The sequence below is a fragment of the Aethalodelphis obliquidens genome, unplaced genomic scaffold (genome assembly GCF_003676395.1).
Source record: "Aethalodelphis obliquidens isolate GAN/ISIS:26980383/991018 unplaced genomic scaffold, ASM367639v1 scaffold75, whole genome shotgun sequence".
Taxonomy (NCBI): Eukaryota; Metazoa; Chordata; class Mammalia; order Artiodactyla; family Delphinidae; genus Aethalodelphis; species Aethalodelphis obliquidens.
This window is the reverse complement of record NW_020838019.1, coordinates 4212657-4233065: the sequence shown is the minus strand read 5'-3', so window position 1 is coordinate 4233065 and position 20409 is coordinate 4212657. Positions and strand designations below refer to the sequence as shown.

The window sequence follows — 20409 nt, the reverse complement described above, 5'->3', positions numbered from 1 at the left end:
AAAAAAAAAAAAAGGAAAGAAAAAAGAAACAGACATAGAGACTTGTGGTTGCCAAGGGGGAGGGGTGGTGGGGCAGGGATGGAGTGGGAGGTTGGGGTGAGCAGACATAAGATCTATAGAATGGATAAGCAACAAGGTCCTACTGTACAGCACAAGGAACTATTTCAATATCTTGTGATAAACCATAATGCAAAAGAATATGTACATATATATGTAACTGAATCATTTTGCTATATAGCAGAAATTAACACAACATTGTAAATCAACTATGCATCAGTAAAATAAACTAAAACGAACAAACAAAGAGAACCCACATACATGCTCTCCCTGGGCAAGGGCCCAGGGAGATGTCACAACATTTAACCAACCAGACACACACGAAACCATTCAAGGAAGCAGACTTCACCTTGATGGGCAGCCACGTGAGTCCTTGCTAATTAAATGCAGCTAAGAATTATTTCGCCAAGGCCCACTCAGGAGGCTGCTTGCCGAGGAGAACTGTTCCCAAATCTTCTCCTGTTAGAGACTCCCAGAGCCACTTGGAGAGAATGGAGGGAGGCCCAGGGGTCCTTCTCGCATTTCTCACATTTGCCGCAGCCTAAAGTTCATGCTGGATTAGACTTTTCTAAACCAAAGCCAAATGTGTTTTGATTGCAGGCCTATTTCTAAAACCTGCTTGTGCCTTAAGCAATCAACTGTCTGGTTGAAACATCATGTTTCCCCCCTTCAAGTAGAAAATTGTGCTTTAATATTTGACGATGTTCAGGAATATTTTTAAATGTTTGGTCTCAACAAAGATAGCTTCGGTGACTCAATAGTTTTCTCCTCTGTGATTATGTGCGGCATAAAATTCATGGCCCTATTTTTTTTTATAAAAACATAAACTTGGGAGAAAAAAACCAAGTGGTTTATAAATATTAACCAGTTTTTCACAGATAACAGTGTTTAAAATAATAACACTTGCACAGCACCTGACAGTTTAGAAAAGCTTCAACATGCATCATTTTGAAAAATTCAGAATAAACATTTGCTTTATAAGGAAGGGCCGTTGATTTTGCCCTGTAAACTTTTGATCCATAACTTTACATCCTAAAGCATTCTGGCACATATAAAACTGAACGGTCTCTTATGAATATATTTTGGAAGTCTGCTTCCAGAGTTCAGTTCACAGGCATCAGAGTGGGGCTGTTCAAAACTCTGGCCCAGATTAATTTTAAAAAGCTGCATTTGGATGGGGAGTGGTTTCCAAAGGTTTAACTGAAGAGTAATTGATTTCACTGGAAATAAAGGTCCAGGTGTGATACCAGCTGTAGTGTGGTCATATTTTTCTTGAAAATCTAGAATGTCTTGAGGAACACATGGCTGTCATGTGTCCCTTCTCAAAAATGTCTTAAGTACCAGAAGGAGAGCAGGGTAAATTGAAGCCCTTCCCATCCAGGATGTGTGGGGTGTTGAGCGGAATGGGAGGGCGGGAGGAGGGCTGGGGTGTAACGGAAGGAGCAAAGATGAGAACGCCAGTATTCTGAATCCTCAACCACAGAGGAAGTGGCATGTACAGGGGTCCAGGATGAGTGGAGGAACCAGACACAGAGAACAACCTAATGGGTGACCATGAGTTGAAACACAGCAGAAAGTTGCTTCCTGAATGCCCCTCCTCACGTGGAGCTCTCTGCACCAATAAGCACGCAGTGGCATCCGTGGCTCCTCTGACCCGTGTCAGGTTGGCCCGAGACCAGCCCCATCATGTAGAGGGGGGCTGCCCCTCTTCTACATCCCAGGATTGAATCTTGGGAAGAACTTGACAGGAAAAATAGGCTTTGGGAAAGTCTGCTCTGCGGGGCACTGATGCGCCTTCCTCTGCCAGAACAAAGGTGACCTATTGGGCTGGCCCTGGGCAAGACCAGGTTCCATCTGAGTGGACTGCTGTCAGATGTCATCCCGTTTCTGGGATCCAGACCCACGGCCTGCTCCCAAACAAACTGAGATGAACGTTGACCTGGAGACATCAAAGCAAGAGTCTGGTGTCCCTGTGGCTGAGCTTCTCAGTTTCCTCCGGAGAGAAAGTGTTTCCTCGGAGCCTGAAGGGGATAAAGCAAAGAGAGGTTTGAATAAGACCAGGACCAGAGCAGTGTTTTCAACCGGGAAGCTGCCGCTTTATGAACTCATGCCTGGATGGCCTGGCCCTCCGGCCCAGCTGCAGCTCTCCTGGGAGAGAAGTCTATGCAGGTTTCACCTTCTGTCAGCCAGGATGGCTCATGAATCACTGTGCACGATTTAACAAGCCTTCATGGCCCTGCAGAGTCCACACTGGGCCCAGCCAGCCCTGACTCCCAAGGCTGGCCATTCTTTTTAAGGCAACAGCAGAATCTGTCAAGAATGCAATGAGCAAATCCCAATGTCCTCCCAAGCTCTGCCAATAACACCAGAACCCTTAAAATATCAACCTGATGCTAGCTTGTTCCCCCCGGACACAGAATGTGACATTTCTCAGAACTGTGCAATGGTTTAAGAAAAAAAATAAAGCCCACGCTCTACCCAGGACCCGAGGACCTCACAGGCTACAGGGATTACACAATCGCACAGAAAGGAAAAATCTCTCCATTGTAGGACAGATTTTTACAAGTCTTTATTTTTAACTTCATCATTTGATAGCTACAGTTGCTACTGCCTTGATGTGCTTTTTGAGGGAGGGACAAATCTGCATATGTAAAGCAGGGTTCACGAGCTTTCAGGGATGAGGCATGTAATATACAGCAGCCGAAGGGGCCTGGCCCAAGCCAATCGGCATGGTGGGGTTTAGGGTCAGCCTGAGCCGGTTTGCCCAGCTGAGTGGGGTCAGCCTGTCCTCTACTCTGCTTAACTACTGGCATTCTAAATGGAGTTCCAGAGTGGCCAGCTTTTTTTGAGAAACCCCTGAAAGATAGATTTTTATAGGGAATGTCCTCATTTTAAGATATTGGTTTCTAGCCCAGTGCCTGAAACATATATAGTGTCATTCACTCATAACATGTTAAATCAGGAGAAACCTTTCTACCTATAATCTGAGTGATAAATCTGTATTTATCCAGGGGAAAAGAAGAGGGAGAAATCTTTGAAGTTGTGATGCACTGCTCTTTTCAAATACATAAAGGAACATGGCTTTTCATTACGTATAAGACTTGGAAACACTGGCCAACAGTTCCCATCCTGTGTAACAGCCGCCCAGAACTGCAGAGGGTCTAATATAAGAGCATTGACCTGTGAAGGCAAATGGGATATCCAGGGAAGGCAAGGGCTGAGTTCTTTTCTCTGTTTCCCTCTTCAACCACACCCCAAATCCCACACGATTGCCTAGAACAGAGACATTCCTGAATAAACGCTCATGATTTAAAAATGAGAGAGTTGGTCCCAGCTTAGAAACATGATGACATCTTTCCCAGGGAACCAAACCCATCACATGCAGAATGGGACTAAATGTCAGGGTCATAAGGGATCTTAGAAATTCTCAAGCTTCTCTCTCCCTTCACCCCAATTTATAGATTGGAAAACTGAGGGAGGTTAAAGAGGCCTGCCCAGGGGCCTTACCAGACTTCCAGGATGGTGTCATTCTTTTCAAGGGCCTGCAGGAGGGCTTCTGCCCCAAGGGAGGTGATGCAGTTGTTAGACAGCCTGGAGAGGAAGATGGAGTGGTGAGCTTTCAGGATGCTTGTTTCTCTTCTTGAGCCTGTTTAATTAAAGGAGGCTTTGGGAGCCGGCCAGCCTCCTGAAGCCCACCTGCCCCCTCAGCACGTCCCTCTCCTGCCAGAGATTCCCAATGAGCTCATCTGCAAAGGCTCAATGCCCAAAGTGAAATGCACCCCTCTCTCCTCCATTCACCAGATGAGTATTAAGTACCTGCTCCCTTAGGAAGGAGCATGGTGGTTAAGTACGTGCATTTTAGTGCCAGACCTCCTGGGTTCAAATCCACCTTACGCTACTCCCTTTTTGATCTCAGGCAGATGAGTCCCAATTTCCTCATCTGTAAAAAGGACCTAGAAGAGTACCCACCTCATGGAGTACAAGAATTAAACAAAGAATGGCATATTCTAAAGCACTGGGCACTGTACTTAACTGATAGAAGATAATCGATGAACAGTAATATTGTCATTTAAGAGCCTTGGGGGCACAAGGACATAGACTAAAGAAAATATGAGGTTGGAAATGGGGAGGGAAGATGGCATACAGTCAGGGACAGCAGGGGGAGAGCCAAGTGGTCCCCACACAGCTCTTTTGCTCACAGCTGGCCTTCTATAATCTCCACTACCTGGCTTCCCCCTCAACAATTTCAGGAACTTCTGAGAAGCTGACCCTAAGGCAGTGCTAAAAATAACAGCAGGCAATATTTTTAGAGCTCTTACTATGTGCCACGTCATAACCTACATCACCTGGGCTCACGCTCAGAACCCTATGTGGAGGGTTCAGTTTTTACCCCATTTATACTTGAGGCAACTGAGGCGCAAATCCAAGCGGGAACGGCTGGTAATGGTGGAGCTGGGGCCCAAACCCCAGCTGTCAGGCTCCAGAGCCTGCAGTCTTAACCAAGGCCTGGCACAGACCACGTCTGGAAGAAGGATGTAAGCTTTGCTTTTCTTTTTTAAGATATGTGAGAAGCTTGATTTTTATGGGGAAACAGTGGAGGAGGATACAGTTCAGTGGTGCTGAATTATAAGACTCTCGACAAGAGCAGCGTGGGACATCGGCGGCTCCCACTGCCTGGCATCTGTGGGGTTCGAGTGGGGTAAGTCTATGACAATGAGGGAGGACAAATGCGCCTCATCCGCACACGGTGGATAATAAACCAGGTATTGCCAAGAGCCGCCCTGCGTGCAAAGCCTGGGATCCCAGCGCAGACAGACCCAAGCTTCACCAGGGCCTCCGAGCCCGAGCTTCATCCGTGTGACGAGTGGAAGTGTTTTCCCCAAACACTTGGCAACTTCCTAGCCCCTGTGAAGCAACACAAACAAGTGTTGCCAGAGTGGATGGCGGGTTGGCAGCAAAGCAGACGTTCTCCCGGCTGCAGCTGTCTGCTGGTCTCGGAAGGTGAGTGTTTTCCCCGGGCCACGCTTGCCAGGGCAGAGGCCAGTCTCCTCTAGCAAAAAGGGCCATCTGCTGGTGCCCTGACATACCTGGGAAATGAGACCTTTGGCACCATGGCTGGTGTGACGCCAGCCTCAGAGAGCACCACAAGCCTGTGGTGACCACTGGCTGGGCCTCTGCTCATACCCGCTGTCCCTCTCCTTGTGGCATGGGTCCCTAACCACCGTGTGCGCCTCTAGTGGTCCCCTGATCACCTCCCCGGCGACACCACTGCTGCCCAGCCCTCCAGCTCTGGACCCGCAGGACCTCCATGAGCTGCCATCCCCTTTCACCAGCTTCCTCCACTGCCCTCAGCCTGATCCACTTTCCATCTCTCACCTGGAAGGGTGCAAGAGCCTCCTGGCTGGTCTCCCTGCTTCCATCTTACCCTCCTTCCACCTGTTCTGCACAAAGCAGTAAGCACGATCTTTGGATGATATAAATCAGATCACATGACTGCCCTCATTAAAACCCACCGAAGCCTTCTCAGTGTCCTTAGAATAAACTCCCGAATCTTTCCCAGAGCTCTGAGGCTGCTGTGGCCAGCTCCTTCCCACTCCACCATCCACTACAGTCCAAGCTCACAGGCCCTCCTTCTGTTCTCAAAACCACCAAGCTCGTTTCTGCCACAGGGCCTTTGTACTTGCTGTTCTGTCCACCTGGATTGCACGTCCCTAAGACCTCAGCATGGCGGGAACCTTCTTGTTATTCAGGTTTCAACTCAGAAGTCACCTTCTTAGAGAGGCCTTACCCAGCAGCAACTCCCCTACCCTCTCCAGTCACTCCCTGTCATCTCTCTCTGGAATTTTCTTGAGAGCACTTATTACTAACAGAAATGGTCTCATTTGTTTACTTGTTCATCATCTGTCTCTCCTGTTCAAATGTAAGAGCTATGTGAGCAGGGGCCTTTTTACCACTCTATCCTCAGTGCCTCAAACAGAGCCTGGCATGGACTGGGTGCTCCAGAAACATTTCTTGCATCAGTACATAAATGGATGAACGCACACATGAGTAAGAGCAAGCATGCCTGCCTGCATAACACACCAAGAGGAGCCACTGGGAATGACCATCAGAATTCTCCTGCCTGAGTCAGAGAGGACCCCTGGACGGGGGGAAGGGCCCAGCCTGTAAGTCACTATAGCAGATGCTGTGGGCAACCCACCCATATTTCCTCAGCTCTCACCTCTACCTCTGAGGGCTGCTTGCCGGGAAGACCCCCATTCTCTGCCTGAGGCCTTCCTGCTGACCCCAGGAGCATGGTCAGCCATGTTCGGGGCAAGCCAGATGTGCCAGAAAACGAATATCCCCGCAAGCACACTTCAATATGTGAAGGACAGCAGCTGGTGGACAAACACCCCCGCTGCCTCTCGCCCACAGCATTGTACCCCAGAGGTCCCCAGGGATAACCGGCTTGATAACACACCTTCTTTTGGTTACTGTCCCTCCCCGGCCTCATTTCACTACCCTCTCGCCAGTGTTTGCGGGGACTACCTCCCAAGTAAACAATGTACATTGGAACCCCTGCCTGGGATTGGGGGAATGCAGAAAAAACAGCAGTTTTCTACCGGGCCACCTCCTGTGAGTTAGCCAGGTTGGGAAGCCTCCCAGATCTCTGATTCAGAAACACCCCCTCCCAGGGCCAGTCATTACTGGCCCAGCTCCTGCTTACAGGTTCCTTACTTCAGGACTTTCAAACTTGAATTTTTCTCAAGTCCTTTTGCGAGACAGCACACACCTTCATCCTGGACATGGTTCTCCTCCAGGCTGGCAAGAACAAGGGAGAAAACCCAGTTGATATGGTAATGTTTATTATGGAAGATGACGCCAATAAAAATGAATGCATGTGTCCCCCCCCAATTAAGAATATCCAACATCTGAAAACCCACATTTACCAGTAAAGTAAGAACAGGCCAAGCAGGGTATGAGGGTTCTCAATTCCTGGGACATCTCTGAGAGAGAATTTGCCCCAGGGCTCCTTCACATAAGAAGTTCCCTCATGTCCCAGTGACTCAATACCCATTTTCCCTTTCTTTCTCATTAATGGAAGGCTAACGTCATTGGGAGCAGCCATGTGCTTGGTGGAAAAACTATGTTTCCTGCTCTCCACTGCAGCCAGGGTTGGCCAAATGACATCCACATGGCCACCAACACATAAGGAGAAACTGACAGATGGGACCTCTGGGAATGTTCTTTGAAGGGGAGAGACCCAGCCTTTTGCCCTTCCTGGATATAGAGACTGAACCTGGATTACAGAAGGGGTGCTGTGGGTGCTGCAGCAGCCACCTTGTGACCATGAGGAAACCAACCATGAGGATGAAACCACACGCTAAGGATATGAAGGATTAGAGAGATAGAGTCCAGACCCCTGCTGGCCTCATGTAGCTGCCATACCAGCCCTATGCTGCCTACCTCCAAACTGCATGTACATGAAAACATCAATCCTTTACAAGTGTAAGCCACTGTAAATAAAGGTATTCCATCACTTGCAGCCTAATGCAGTCATAACCGATACACTCACAGTGAGGCACTCCTCTAACAAGAAATTCCAATCAGGATATACTCAATGGTACACTGGCAGTGCTAGTGAGCCCTGGGCCCTGCTAGTGGGCCCTGCAAGGCCCATTGGCAATATTCATCTTGTGGCCATGCTCATAGGTTTCAGTGCCTTTATGCTTCCCAGAAAAATCAAACATTCAGCATTTTATCTCCCTGATATAATTTGGAACTGCCCAGAATATGTCAGAAGAAGGCTAGACAAGTGGCAGCTAAAGGATGGAAAGCTTGGAATCAGGATAAATATGATTCATGGTTCATCTTTTAACTTCCGCCAAACTCCACTCCACCTTGCACGTGACCCTGACTTTAATATCCAGTGTCCTTAGGCACTCACATTCACCTCGAAAAGACAAAACAGCAGTCATTGGAGCAGCAGCAGCAGCAAGAGTAGTAGAAATGCTGTCACTGCTACAATTTCACATTTATGGAGTGCTTACACACACTCCAGACACTGTACTAAGCTCCTCACAAGCATTACCTCATTTAATTCTTACAAAAGTGTTTTATAGTGGAAAGCATCCATACTCTCATTTTACAGGTAAGAAACTTAAGATTCAGAGATTGTTACTTAACTTGCCTAAGATCACAGCAGGCCTTGAAGGTCAGCTGGCTGGATTCCAGAGTCTGTTCTCTTAACCATTATGCCCCAGGGAGGCAGTAAACAAACCAACAAACCAATCAATATAATTAAATGTAAAGAATTAGCACCTATATGCCAGGCTCTATAAGCTTCATGTCACCCAGGACAAAGACAAACACAATCACCCAATCATTCAGTCATCCACCTTTGTCTTACACACACAATGGCTTCCACAGATGAGGCCAGAGAATGAAGAAAGGCTGATGTCTGCCTCTCTAGAGCAATGAATCTCCTAAACTCACCAGAGTTCTTCCAGGGCCATGTTCTTTTCCAACATCAATGCTAAGGCTTGAGCGCCCACACTGCCAATGTCGTTCCCCACCAGGCTGGATGTAATCAAGGAACAAAAATATGTCAGAGCAGTGAGGGACCTCAGAGATAAGATAACCCATGAAGTGCAAAATGCATGGCACACATTGCCGCATGGCACACATTGCCGCATGTCCTAGTCTGCTCCGTGTCAGACATCACTAATTGATTACAGTGCTCTTTTTCATTAAGCCCAGAAGTAGCTTTAGAATCCTTCCCAACATAGTGCACTGGGCAGCCCCCACTAACAGACTGGAGTTGGCCCTTGAGCTAAAGTGTATCTGATCTAGCCCAAGACCTTCAGTGTACAGATAGGGAATCAAGACCCCCGAGAGGAGAAGTGACCCAAAGTCACCCAGAAAGACTCAAGTGTCCTGATTCCAAATCTAGTGGTTTTTCTTTATCATCCAATTATCTAATACAGGGGGCTAAAAATGAAGTTCAAAGGTCTTCAGAACTGGCCCAAGCGCCTCCCTCCTCCTATTGGCTCCCCATGACAATTTCAGGACAAACACTGAGGCATACCTGAGCCACCTCAAGCTCCGGTGATCACCCAAGGCTTCAGCCAACGCTTGGGCTCCCCTGTCACCCACCTGGTTGCCCCAGAGCCTGAAAAGTCCAACAGAGCCAACAGACAGTGTCAGTGAGAACCTGCCATGTGTTCTAGACAGGTGCCTTTCCTCTCTGTGGCCCCAATCAGAGGGGCAGGACCACCCAATCCCAGAAAGGTCTCAGGGGGACTCCTAGGTCCCAGCAAAGTGAACTTGCCTCCGTTTTTGGAGGGATGGCCAAACTTCACTCAGGTTTCTTTAGCTTCTTTAAATCAGGCTTACAAAATAGTGAGAGACCCACCCAGTGTACACCCTCAGGGACCAGGAACTCATTCTCAATGCCAATTCATGGTTGTGATATTTTTTCCTGACATTAGATCAGACGTGCTTGTGCTAACTGCCACCCACGAGTCCCTAACTACCTCTGGGACCACCCAGAACAAGGCTAACTGTTCTTCCACAAGCCCTTCATTTCTTCATTTCTTCTTCATTTCTTCTTTTCTTCCTCCTTCTTCACATCCCCAGGCCCTTCACGGCATCTACCTCCACCTTTTGGCTCATACACCTCAGACACACCCTAATTTGGACACACCCCTTTTCAAAGGTGAAGCCCCGGTCACACCTTGGGACCTGGCCATTTTACGTGTGGGAAGTTAGGCTGGACCTGTAGGTGCCCACGTGAGCAGAGACAGTGGCCCTGAGATGCTCACTGCACTTGCACTCATTAGGTGAATAGTTATTGAGCTCCGGCCCTGTGCCAGCACTGCTCTGTGCTCCGGGGATGTGACACTGTAATAGCAAAAACCCTGCAAACAAGCTAAACTGTGCATCGACATGCAACCAGCTAAACGCATCACGACATCCACCGGAATACTGAGGCAGCTGTTCTTTAAAAAATGAGATCATGTCACATGAGAAAAATGCCTACAAGAAAAACAAAATGCAAGCTACAGAACGGTTTGTATCATATGATAGTGTTTGGGATTTTAGCACGGGGCCAGGCCCAGACAGGTACCTTAATAAATAACGTGTTGAAAGATAAACATCCCCCGATGTGCAAGATGTGATCTCAAGTAGGAACTCGGTGGGGCCGTGGCCACCCTTTCCTAGACTCTGTGCTGCTCCCAATGCATCCTGGAAAAGGTGCTGATGTCTCCAGCAACGCGGTCCCACTCGGGGCTCAAACCGAGCTGGAGGGCAACTTGCCTGCCTATAAAATGGGTTGGAACACCCAGCCCTAAGGTCATTCTCTCTTCCTACAGTCTTGGGTTCTAAAGCCCGCAGTTATTATCAAATGGATCCTAGTTTACACCAGGAGAAGATAGGACAGGAGAGGGGCTGCAGGGAACTGTACAGGTACAACACTGGAGGGTATCGCTCTGCCCAGCAAACAGAGGAAGCCCCACTCAGGGGCCCTGAGGTCTGCAGGACTGCCCTCCCTGCCTGCGTCTGACCCCTCTCCCCTCCCTGGCAGGCCTGATGACCCTGCAGGTGGCAAGGGCTCTGCAGGACTTGGTGCAGCCCCTCCCATCCTGGGTTCAGTGTCCGAACTTCTCCACTTCCTTCTCTCTCCTTGGCTCTCACCCCAGGCTGCGCATCATCTGGGGAGCTTTTTAAAATTACTGATTCCTGGACCTTGTATCTGGATATTTCATTTAATTGGTCTGGGGCAGGCAGTGGCATTCTTCAGGAGCCCCCAAGTGGTGCCAACCCATAGACAAAGGTGAGAAGCACAGCCCTAGCACCCTCGAGGACTTCCTGCCACCGCTCATGGGCTCTGCCCTCCCCCAACCCTGACATCCTGAACTTCCTGTTTATTGAGCTCGAAGCAAGGCAGAGGCAGCCTAGGGCCGCCCACGCTCTCCGTGCCTCGCCCTCCCCACTGCAGCCTGGGCAGCCTCTGGGGCCTTTTGGCTTCGTCTGCCCCTGAATCCTCACGAGCCCCTCCGCCCCAGAATCCCACCTACCCCAGGAACTGCAGGGAGGCATTGGCTCTGAGCCCCTGGGCCAGCACCTCGGCTCCCGCGGCTGTGATGTGGTTGTTCCCCAGCCTGGAAGGAAAAGACAGAGGAGGCTGAGAAAGAGAGCAGGATGGGAGGACCGTTAGTGCCCCGAGACCGGGGTCTGGTGGGGGAAGTGTGGCCTGGACAGAGAAACAGGGAAGAAAGCTTTGAGGACTTCTCTGCAGGATGCAGGAACCAGCCCTCCAGTTCCAGCTGGGCAGACGCAGTGCGTGCTGTTCACGCCGGGGGAGCTCCCTCAAGGCTCCTGCAGACTTCATTTTCCACCAGCAAAGGGAAAGGAGTGGAAGGGCCTGTTTTGCAAAGCAATGGGACAGGTTTGAGCAGGAACCACAACAGGCAGCCGCCCAGGAAGGAGGCTTCCCCCAGGGAGCAAGGGTGACTCACTGTTCCACTCTCTCCTCGCTAGACCCTGCCTCCCCCCTGCAGCCTTCCCAGATTCATTGTGGCTGCCCGGTAGCCTCCACCTGTTTGGAAAGGGCCTGGAGCGGGCCAAGGTGGCTGAAAGAAAGAAAGGGATCCTGCTAAGCCTTCGGGCAGGGGTCAAGGAGGGGGTTTCAGCAAAATCCAGACACCTCAGAGAGTTTCAGGGAGGTTCCCAGAACTCTCACCCACAGCTCGAGGCTTCCTGGAATAATAATACAGTTTCATCTTTCAAAAAACTTTCATACACTTTAAGCCACTCTGGCTGGCAACAATCCTGTAGGGCAGGTATTATTATTCCCTTCCGGAAGGGGTGTGGCAGCCTTTCAAACCTCTGAGCTTCCTGGGTAACGAAAGGCCCCAGCTGCCGTGCTGGGAAGTCCGACGTCCCCCCTGCACCAAGGCCTGTTTCCAACAGGCTGCTCCCAGCCAAGGACTGGAAGACCTGAGACTCCTCTGCTGGGCACACTGGCTGGAGGACTCCCCAACAGCCTTCCGTCCTCTCCCCGATCTGCACTGGGGTCTAAGATGCTTCCTCCCACCCCTCCTTCCTTCCCTCTCTCCCTCACTCAGGGTCAGACCTACACTGCAGTCGGCCAACTCTCCCAGCCTCCCCCAGCTTTCTTCCCCAATTTTCCCTTATAGGCATTTTCCCCAGTAAATGTGTTGCACATCTAATCCCTCCTGGGAGCACTGGACGAACAGAATAAACGTGCTGAGAACTTACGTGATTTACCCACCATCTTTCAGGCACTAAGCTCCCTATAGAAAGCACTCACTATATTGTGCCAGCTTTTGATGTATGTTAACTCGCTTAATCATCACAACAACCTATGAGGTAGCTATAACCATTATCTCCATTTTATAGAAGGGAAAACAGAGACACAGCGATAGTGGGCTGACCCAAGGTCACACAGCTAATGAGAATTCAAATCTCAGGGATGCTGGACCCAAACCTCGGTTGGTCTGGCTCCAGAGCCCTGTGCTCTCAACTATGATGCTATATTGACCAAAAACACAGGTCTCAAGTTCTGGGTGCACCACCTTTCTGCTACCCTACAGCCCTCCCTGGAGGTTGGGCCAGCCCAGCTCTGGCCACAGCTGCTCTCGGGTTCCAGAGTTGGGAGGAGCAGGTGGTGGCAGCAAAAGAGAGTCCTTGGTACAGAATGACACCTCCGGTGCTGGCCTCAGCAGCCCTGCCTGAGACGGAGTCAACAATTTCAAAATGGCAGCTCCTATCCCTAAACCCAGCCCAGCAGGTAGAAAGAAAGGATGGAGGCAACTCCTCACTTTGTCTTCTCTTACTGCCTCATAAATCCAGGAGGCAAGAATATCCCAGAGAGAAAGAGAAGCCAGGCCAACCCAGGGACTAGCTGGAGGGGCGACACAACAGTGTCAGATGGGAGAGAGACTCCAGTTGAGGCCGAGAGGGCTGGGAGCAGCAGAAACGCAGACTTCCCAGACTGGACCCCCCCAAGCAGTAAAAGGACCTTCTGAGAACTTTTTGGCAACTGGCTGCCTCACTGTGGTGACAAGTGACGGCTGCATTCCGTCCCCTGCCAAGCACGTGCTCAATGTACATCAGGGAACTCGGGCACCCCAGAGAGCTGGTGACACTCTTAGACACAGGGAAGAAAAAGGTCCTGGAAACCCTCTTCAGTCCTGGGAGATAAAGGTCAAAGGGCAGGAAGCCTCAGCGGAATTGGTCCAGAGTTTGCTGGGGCGGTCACAGCACTAGTGAAACCCTGCTCACAACGAGACACTGCCCCTGTATTCAGCGAGGAGATCACACGCCCCATTATGAGTCGAGACCAGACCAAACTGATTCAGTTGTGGGGATGAGAAACAGTCTCCAGGGGTAGGGAAGCCCCAGGCTCACCTCAAAGCCAAGAAATTCTGCTTGCATGCGAGGAGCTTGGCCATGGAGTGTGCACAGCCGTCGGTCAATTTGTTGTTGAAAAGACTGGAAAGTTCCGAGAGAGAAGAGACATGGAGATGAGATGAGGCACAGTGGATAGCGGCCACCCAAAGCCCGGGTAGCCGGGTCCCTCAAGACAGGAGTCCCCTGTGCCCTCCGGCCACGCAAACGTCCCTGTCCCAGCCTGTCCCTTGCTCACAGCTGTTGCCCAGGCGGCATGGCCTGGAGTGAGGCTGGGGACACGGGGCCAAACGTCCACGGCCCAGCCTGACTTACGCTAACTTCTGCAGCTGCTCACAGCGAACAGCATGTTCAGTGAGCTTGCAGATGCCTCGGTCTGAGACGTTGTTATCTCGCAAGCTGAAAAAAGACAAAATAAATAAATTTGAAAACAGAGCCAATGAGAGAGGGGAAAAAACGAACAAAACCCCAAAAGAGACCTTTGCTCAAGCCAGAAGTACCAGCACCTGTGCTTCTGGGAAACGCCGCAAGGAAAGAGCACCCCGGAAAAGTGGAGACTCCCCCACGCCTGGCCAGGGTGCTGACGTCACTCACTCTGTAGGGTGGGGGGCTTCGGAAGTGGGGACCCAGAGCCCACGCAAAGAGATAAATAGACAAATAAATAAAACAGACTCTCGGGCCCCTCCCCTGGAGCTGGTGAGTCTGCAAGTGTGGGGAGGGGCTCAGGGACCTGTGTATTTTAATAACCGTGCCCATGATTCTGCATCTTCAGGCCGACTCGGGAGGCCCTGACTTAAAGGTTAACACCTCAAGCTCTCTGGAGTCCCTCAAAGGAAGTTCTGATCCTGGCAGCCACTTACTAGCTATTTGCTGGTCCCTTTATCTGTAGAAAAGGAAGGATGGTAATGCCGACCTCACTGGGCTCTTGGTGAGGATTTAAAGAGATAGCGCACATGAAGCCCTGTGCGCACCTGGCACATAGTAAAAGCTACCTGTAATATGATCACTGGCACGTGTGGAGCCCTTCCCAATAGGAACAATATTTAATCTTCCTTAACCTTTTTTTTTTGTTTTTGTTCATTTTTTTTCTTCTTTAATCTTTAATGAAGTAGGTACTATTCTGTCCACCAGGGAGAAGGAAACTGAGGCCCAGCAAGTGAAGCGCCTTCACTAAGGTTGCACAGCACCTAAAGGATTGCTGCCTAGGTTTTCTGGCTCCAAAGGCCACTCTAAACGATGCCGTTGTACAGCCTCTCCCTTCCGGCCTGCTCTGGGCTCTTAACGTCAGATTCATGCATTGGTGGATCACAAAATCAACCCAGAAGGTTTAGAGCAGCATTTTTAAATTGGAAAAAGAAGAGAAAGGAAAAAGAGAGCAGAGTGTATCACGGTTAATAAGTCATTTTGTGAAATTTCAACCTGACGTGCCCCTGTGCTTCCTCACACCCTCTCTCACTGTGGGTCACAGTCAAAAAACTTCGAAAGCCATCGCCCTAGAGTCAGAATCGGGGTCTAAGGAAACCTACACGCATTGGGGCACTTTGTGTATGGGGCTTCTTGAAGCCTGAGGGTTTCGGTTGGCATGGAAACAGCTTCAAGTGGGAGAGATGCAGCTTGGCACTGTGGGAGAGAAACCTCTCTCTCTCTTTCCCTTTCTCTCTCTTCCCCCCTTCCCGCCTGCCCTCCCTGTCTCTGACTCTTTCCCTCTGTCCCTCTGCCCCGCTCCCTCATTCACTATCTGTCTCTGTCTCTTTCTCTGTCACACACAGGAAATGCCCACGCAGCCACCTCATGGTTTCTGCCCCTCCCCGGTAGCAATGGCGGTTTCAATACCAAGTGTGTGGGGGGTAAATCTCGGTGGAACTTGGTCAGGGACTTTCACTGTCAATGGAAAATCAGGCTGGTTCCCACAGAGCAGCAGTCTTCACAGTGTGGCCTCTGAACCGCTTGTAGCAGAATCACTGAGTTAAAAACCTAGATTCCAGGGCCCTCACCTCAGACCTACAGAATGGAAACCACTGGGAACAGGCCCAAGAATCTGCATTTCCACAAGTCCCTCTGCACACTCCGGTCTGAGCGTTAGAACCAGACCATCCTGGTCTTTCTCTGAAAATCGAGGCAGGGCCCCAGCCTCCACCCAACCCTTCCACACACCGTGGCAGTCACGTGGGCCTTCCCAGCCCAGGAGAAGGGGCGCCACTCATTCTAGGGATCCATCTATGAGGATTATCCAGACCAGAGGTTCTTGACCCCCTGGGGTTCAAGGACCCTTTGGAGAACTACTTTGGAGGTCCATTATCCAGAAAAACACACATTCATATTTCTATCAGAACAGCTCCCACAGACAGGTCTCGAAATTCCTGAGTGAATATATCATGATTCCTACTTCCTGGGGAACTGGGGTATTGTGCTGCCATCTTCCGTCTACCCGGCCAGATCCGCTCTCCCCCTTCTCTGCCTGGCTCTCAGTGGGGAGCTGATGCCAGTGGACTACATCGCGGACACCCTGCTCCAGCTCCCTGTGGGTTAAGGTGACAGTGGGGAGGACAGGAAGGCCAGGGTTTACCCCCAGCTCTCGCCCTTCCAGGCTGCTACAGCCTCGGTCCTGCCAGACAGACCTTTGGCCTTGCTCCTCGCAGCCAAGAGCCACTCCTCCCATCCCCCACCCCTTCAGGTCTAAGAAGGCCAACAGCCCTGTCCCTACCCCATCCCCACTGTCAGCGGCCCCAGGACCCTGCACCATCGCTACCTGCTCTTCCTAACTCCTGCCCAAGCTTTTGTAAGCTGTCCCTTTATTAGACTCTCCTCAAATCATCCAAATCAGCTTCCTCCCTATATACACATGTTATTCACATACATTAACTATGTACCATATACATATTAACTCTCTATGATATGTTATATATTACATTATTATTGCATTGTATTTATAAATCTATGACCACGGTCCTGATAACAAAGGCCACCACACCATTTCTAGTAGAGATCCATGTGTTGGGCTCCGTGCAGAAAAAAAAAATCTCGCTGCTTTGGCCCAGAGAAGGTAGGTCACCCTGATAAAGTCAAGGAGAGGTTTCTTCTTTGCTCAGGGTCAATCTAAAGTCACCTGGGGTAGACCAAAAGCCCTGGAGAGGCTGTGAGTCAATTTCAAGTTAAAGCTATAACTTCTGCATTCTCAGAGGTTTAAAGCAGGGAGCAGGAAGGCTGGAAGGGAAGCTGGGGAGCCTGCAGCATGCTGGCCACCTGACCTGGGCACACCCTCTGCCCTCATCCGGCCCAAGATGTGAAGAGAGCCCACGGGGGCTGGGGCAGAAACATGGGAAAGCTCACACCTTCAGACAGGGGCTGAGAGCGGTAAGGGCCAGGCCCAAATCTCTGCACTACATAAGGAATAAAAAAGCAGGTGAAACTCTGTGGTCACGTTCTATCTCTTGGGTCTCGAAATTTCCATCTCATTGGGATTTTAAAGACTCTCATGGGACTATGGGATTAACAGATATACCCTACCATATATAAAATAGATAAACGACAAGGGTTTACTGTATGCCACAGGGAACTATATTCAATATCTTGTAACAATCTATAATGGAAGAGAATAGAAAAAATATATAGACATGGACATATATATGTATAACTGAATCACTTTGCTGTACACCTGAAACTGATACACTATTGTAAATCAACTATATGTCAATTAAAAATAAAATACATTTTAAAAGATAAAATAAAATCTCTCATGGGGTGCAAGTCGCCTTTGATTTGGAGGTGGTTCCTACACATATTACACCCAACTTTGCCTATGACTTAAAGGTTGCCCTGGGCTTCCCTGGTGGCGCAGTGGTTGAGAGTCCGCCTGCCGATGCAGGGGACACGGGTTCGTGCCCCGGTCCGGGAAGATCCCACATGCCGCGGAGCGGCTGGGCCCGTGAGCCATGGCCGCTGAGCCTGCGCATCCGGAGCCTGTGCTCCGCAACGGGAGAGGCCACAACAGTGAGGCCCGCGTACCGCAAAAAAAAAAAAAAAAAAAAAAAAAAAAAAAGGTTGCCCTGGTGCCTCTGAAGCCCGTCCATACACAGGTTGCTTGTGGAGAGCAGAGACTGGTAACCAGAAAGATGTGATTTGTGAATCCTAGCTCTGCCATCTCCTATGTGACCCTGGACAAGTTACCTCATTTCTCAGAGCCTCTAATTGAGGATAATGGGGAAAATAATGTCCCTGCCTATAGCCCAGGGTGGTCATGGGGATTAAAGGAGGTACTTCTGGGAAGAACGTAACACAGTGCCTGGCACGTGGACCATTTCATGAATTATGACTATCGCTATCATAAGTCGAAACTAAGGCCCAGACTGGGGAGGGGACTCGGCTGGGGTTGCACCAAAGGGGTGGCAGGGCCTGGGGCTGGGTCTGGATTCCTGGCTCCCAGCACGGGGCTCCCCTACCTGCACCCCGATGGTGGCATTCCCCCTGTGCCCAGCCAGCATCACCCAGCAACACTCACTAAAGAGCCTTGCAGACGCGGAGGCAAGGCAGCAGCTGCTCCACGCCCATGTCGCCCACAGAGTTGTGGTCCAGCTGCAGGGCCACAGGCTGCCGGAGGTGCCGCAGCACAAAGGCCAGGGCAGCACACTCGGCCGGGCCCACGCTGCAGAACGTCAGCTTGAGATGCCCGACGTCCAGCCTACGCACAGCCTCCTGCGCCAGCCGCTCCTCCTGCATCTCATACAGGCTCCGGATGAGCCAGATGAAGCTGGGCATGGCATGCACGCTCTTGGCCTCGCCCGGCACGGCTGGTGGGATGGAGCGAAAGTGCTTGCGGAGGCTGCGGGCCAGACACCGCCGGGTGCAGGCCTGGCGCCAGAGCAGGGCCTTCTCAGACACCTGGCACTCGGCCAGCAGGCCCCGGTGCTCCTGGGACAACAGCCCCGCCAGGAAGGCCGCTGTGATCTGGAGGTTGTGCGGCTCGGCCCCCTGCAGCAAAGCGGCCACGCTGCCTTCTTTGCACCCGGAATCCCGCATGCGCAGTTTGGACAGCACCCCGGTCAGCGGCGAGCAGCCAGGCCCGTGACAGTTGAAGAGGTGTCTGAGCGAGGATGGCGGCGTGTCGGCACTGAGAGCGAGGTAGAATGCAGCAAAGAAGCACTGGAAAGTGATGTGCAGGAATTCCAGGGGGGCTGTACTCCCAGGCACGACCGTCTTGGCATGCACCAGGAAGCCAAGAGAAACCTCCTCACTGTCGACGTGTGCTGCCTGCAGCTGCCTGGGGGAAAACACGTAGCAGCACATGCCCAAGCCCCACAGAGCCAGGCGGCCGAGGTGCAGGAGGGTCAGGAGACTGCCCCGAAGCAGGCCAGCTCCCAGCCCGTGGGCAGCTGAGTCTGGCGGGGAGGCATGCAGCAGAAAGTGCTGCAGGATGAGCAGGTACATATCTGTGGTGGTCTTCGGGGACACCCCGCCCTGCAGGAACAGTTCCCGGTGGCATTTGGACACCATCCAGGAGAAGACGGGCAGGTGGCACAGACTGTGCAGGGCCGAGGTGGCTCTGAGGCAGCAGATGAGGCGCTCGGCCACCCCAGGCTCGCGATGGCGCTTCCTCAGGTACAGTTCGATGCCCTCTTCCGAGAAGCCCTTGAGGTTGAGCTCCGTGCGCACGTGCTTCCTGAGGCTCGCCGACACCGCATCCGGACGGCTGGTCAACACCTTGCGGGCATTCTTTAGCAGGTTGCCCTGCAGAAGGTTGAAGAGCAGACTCTGGACAGATGTGGGGGCGGTCGGACAGCAGTGACGGTCTCGATCCGTGAATCTGAACCTGAACTCGTCAAAGCCGTCGAAGGTTAAGAGGATGCGCTCGGGGTGGTCGAGGAGGACCTGGAAGACGTCCTGCTGGCCAAGGTCGGGCCAACAGCAGTGTTCAAAGAGCAGTGTCCACACCGACAGCGGTTTCGCCAGGCACTGCAGCTGCCGGCAGCTGAATGGGAAGACGAAGATAAATTCCTGGAAGGCCCTCCCTGAAGCCCAGAGCAGGTGCAGCTGCTGCAGAAGCGTGCTCTTGCCGCTGCCCGCCTCGCCCACTACCAGCACAGTGTCCGCGTCTTCGTTGAGGTGGCCGCGGGTGCTGAAAAGCTCCTCCAGGCCCAGCGTGGCGGGGCTCTGCTGCAGAGGCCCTGCCATGCCCGCCTCCGTCCGGATCTCTAGAACATTCTCTGTATATATTTCCTCCAGGCAAAGGCTCTCTGTCCCATCGTAGGTGCTCAGGAAGCGAGATTGAGCCGATACCATGGTCCTCAGCTTGGACAGGTACCTCTTACAGGCGGCATCTGGAAGACAGAAGAAACAAATGAGGTGGCACCATGATGAAGATGGGACCTAACCAGAGGGTGGGCTGCCTGGGGGAATGGGATGTGGCACACGGGCGGTGCTCATCCTGGCTCTCCACTCACAAGCTAGGGACTTTGAGGTTGGTCACGTAATCTTCCCAAGACTCAGTTTTCTCCCCTGTGAAATGGGAGAAGCAGTGGTTCCTACCTTACAGGGATAGGGGCCCATGTAAGAAACCATGGCCCAGTGACGATCATGCATGGCGGTTCTTTGTTCAGTGTCCCACCCAAAGTGGTCAAAAGACATTGCCTAGCACCACTATCATTACTGACATTGGAAAGAGCTGTAGAAGGTTAGAAGGAGCACCAGGTTGGGGTCAGAAGACCCACATTCTGATGCCTGTCCCACCATATTGGTTCAGGAGCTTTAGACAAGTCCCCTCACCACTCAGCCTCAGTTGTTCTTTCTAAAGGCAAACAAACCGGGCTTACGAGCCCGGTTTCTGAAGTCAGATACACCTAAGTTTGAAATCTGGGGCCAGGGACTTCCCTGGTGGTCCAGTGGTAAAGAATCCGCCTTCCAATGCAGGGAACGTGGGTTCGATCCCTAGTCAGGGAACTA

General features: G+C 51.4%; 1 protein-coding gene across 7 annotated transcripts in view; it reads right to left on the bottom strand.

The window, feature by feature from the left end:
* Positions 1-725: 725 nt before the first annotated feature.
* NOD2 (nucleotide binding oligomerization domain containing 2) overlaps positions 726-20409 on the bottom strand; it is a 32653-nt gene continuing 12969 nt past the window's right edge. For 3 of the 7 annotated variants that reach the window (XM_027092124.1, XM_027092127.1, XM_027092126.1), the window contains 10 exons: positions 17972-19787; positions 13789-13872; positions 13474-13557; positions 11118-11201; positions 10166-10360; positions 9125-9208; positions 8533-8616; positions 6775-6858; positions 3565-3648; positions 726-2078 (listed from right to left, as the gene is read on the bottom strand). In XM_027092124.1, coding sequence (XP_026947925.1) covers positions 2006-2078; positions 3565-3648; positions 6775-6858; positions 8533-8616; positions 9125-9208; positions 10166-10360; positions 11118-11201; positions 13474-13557; positions 13789-13872; positions 17972-19787 — 2672 coding nt within the window. In that variant the 3' untranslated portion in view covers positions 726-2005. Of the gene's footprint in view, positions 2079-3564; positions 3704-4874; positions 4963-6763; positions 6859-8532; positions 8617-9124; positions 9209-10165; positions 10361-11117; positions 11202-13473; positions 13558-13788; positions 13873-17971; positions 19788-20409 lie in introns of those variants that run through there. The other 4 variants (XR_003429811.1, XR_003429812.1, XM_027092125.1 and 1 more) reach the window with 4 other exon arrangements.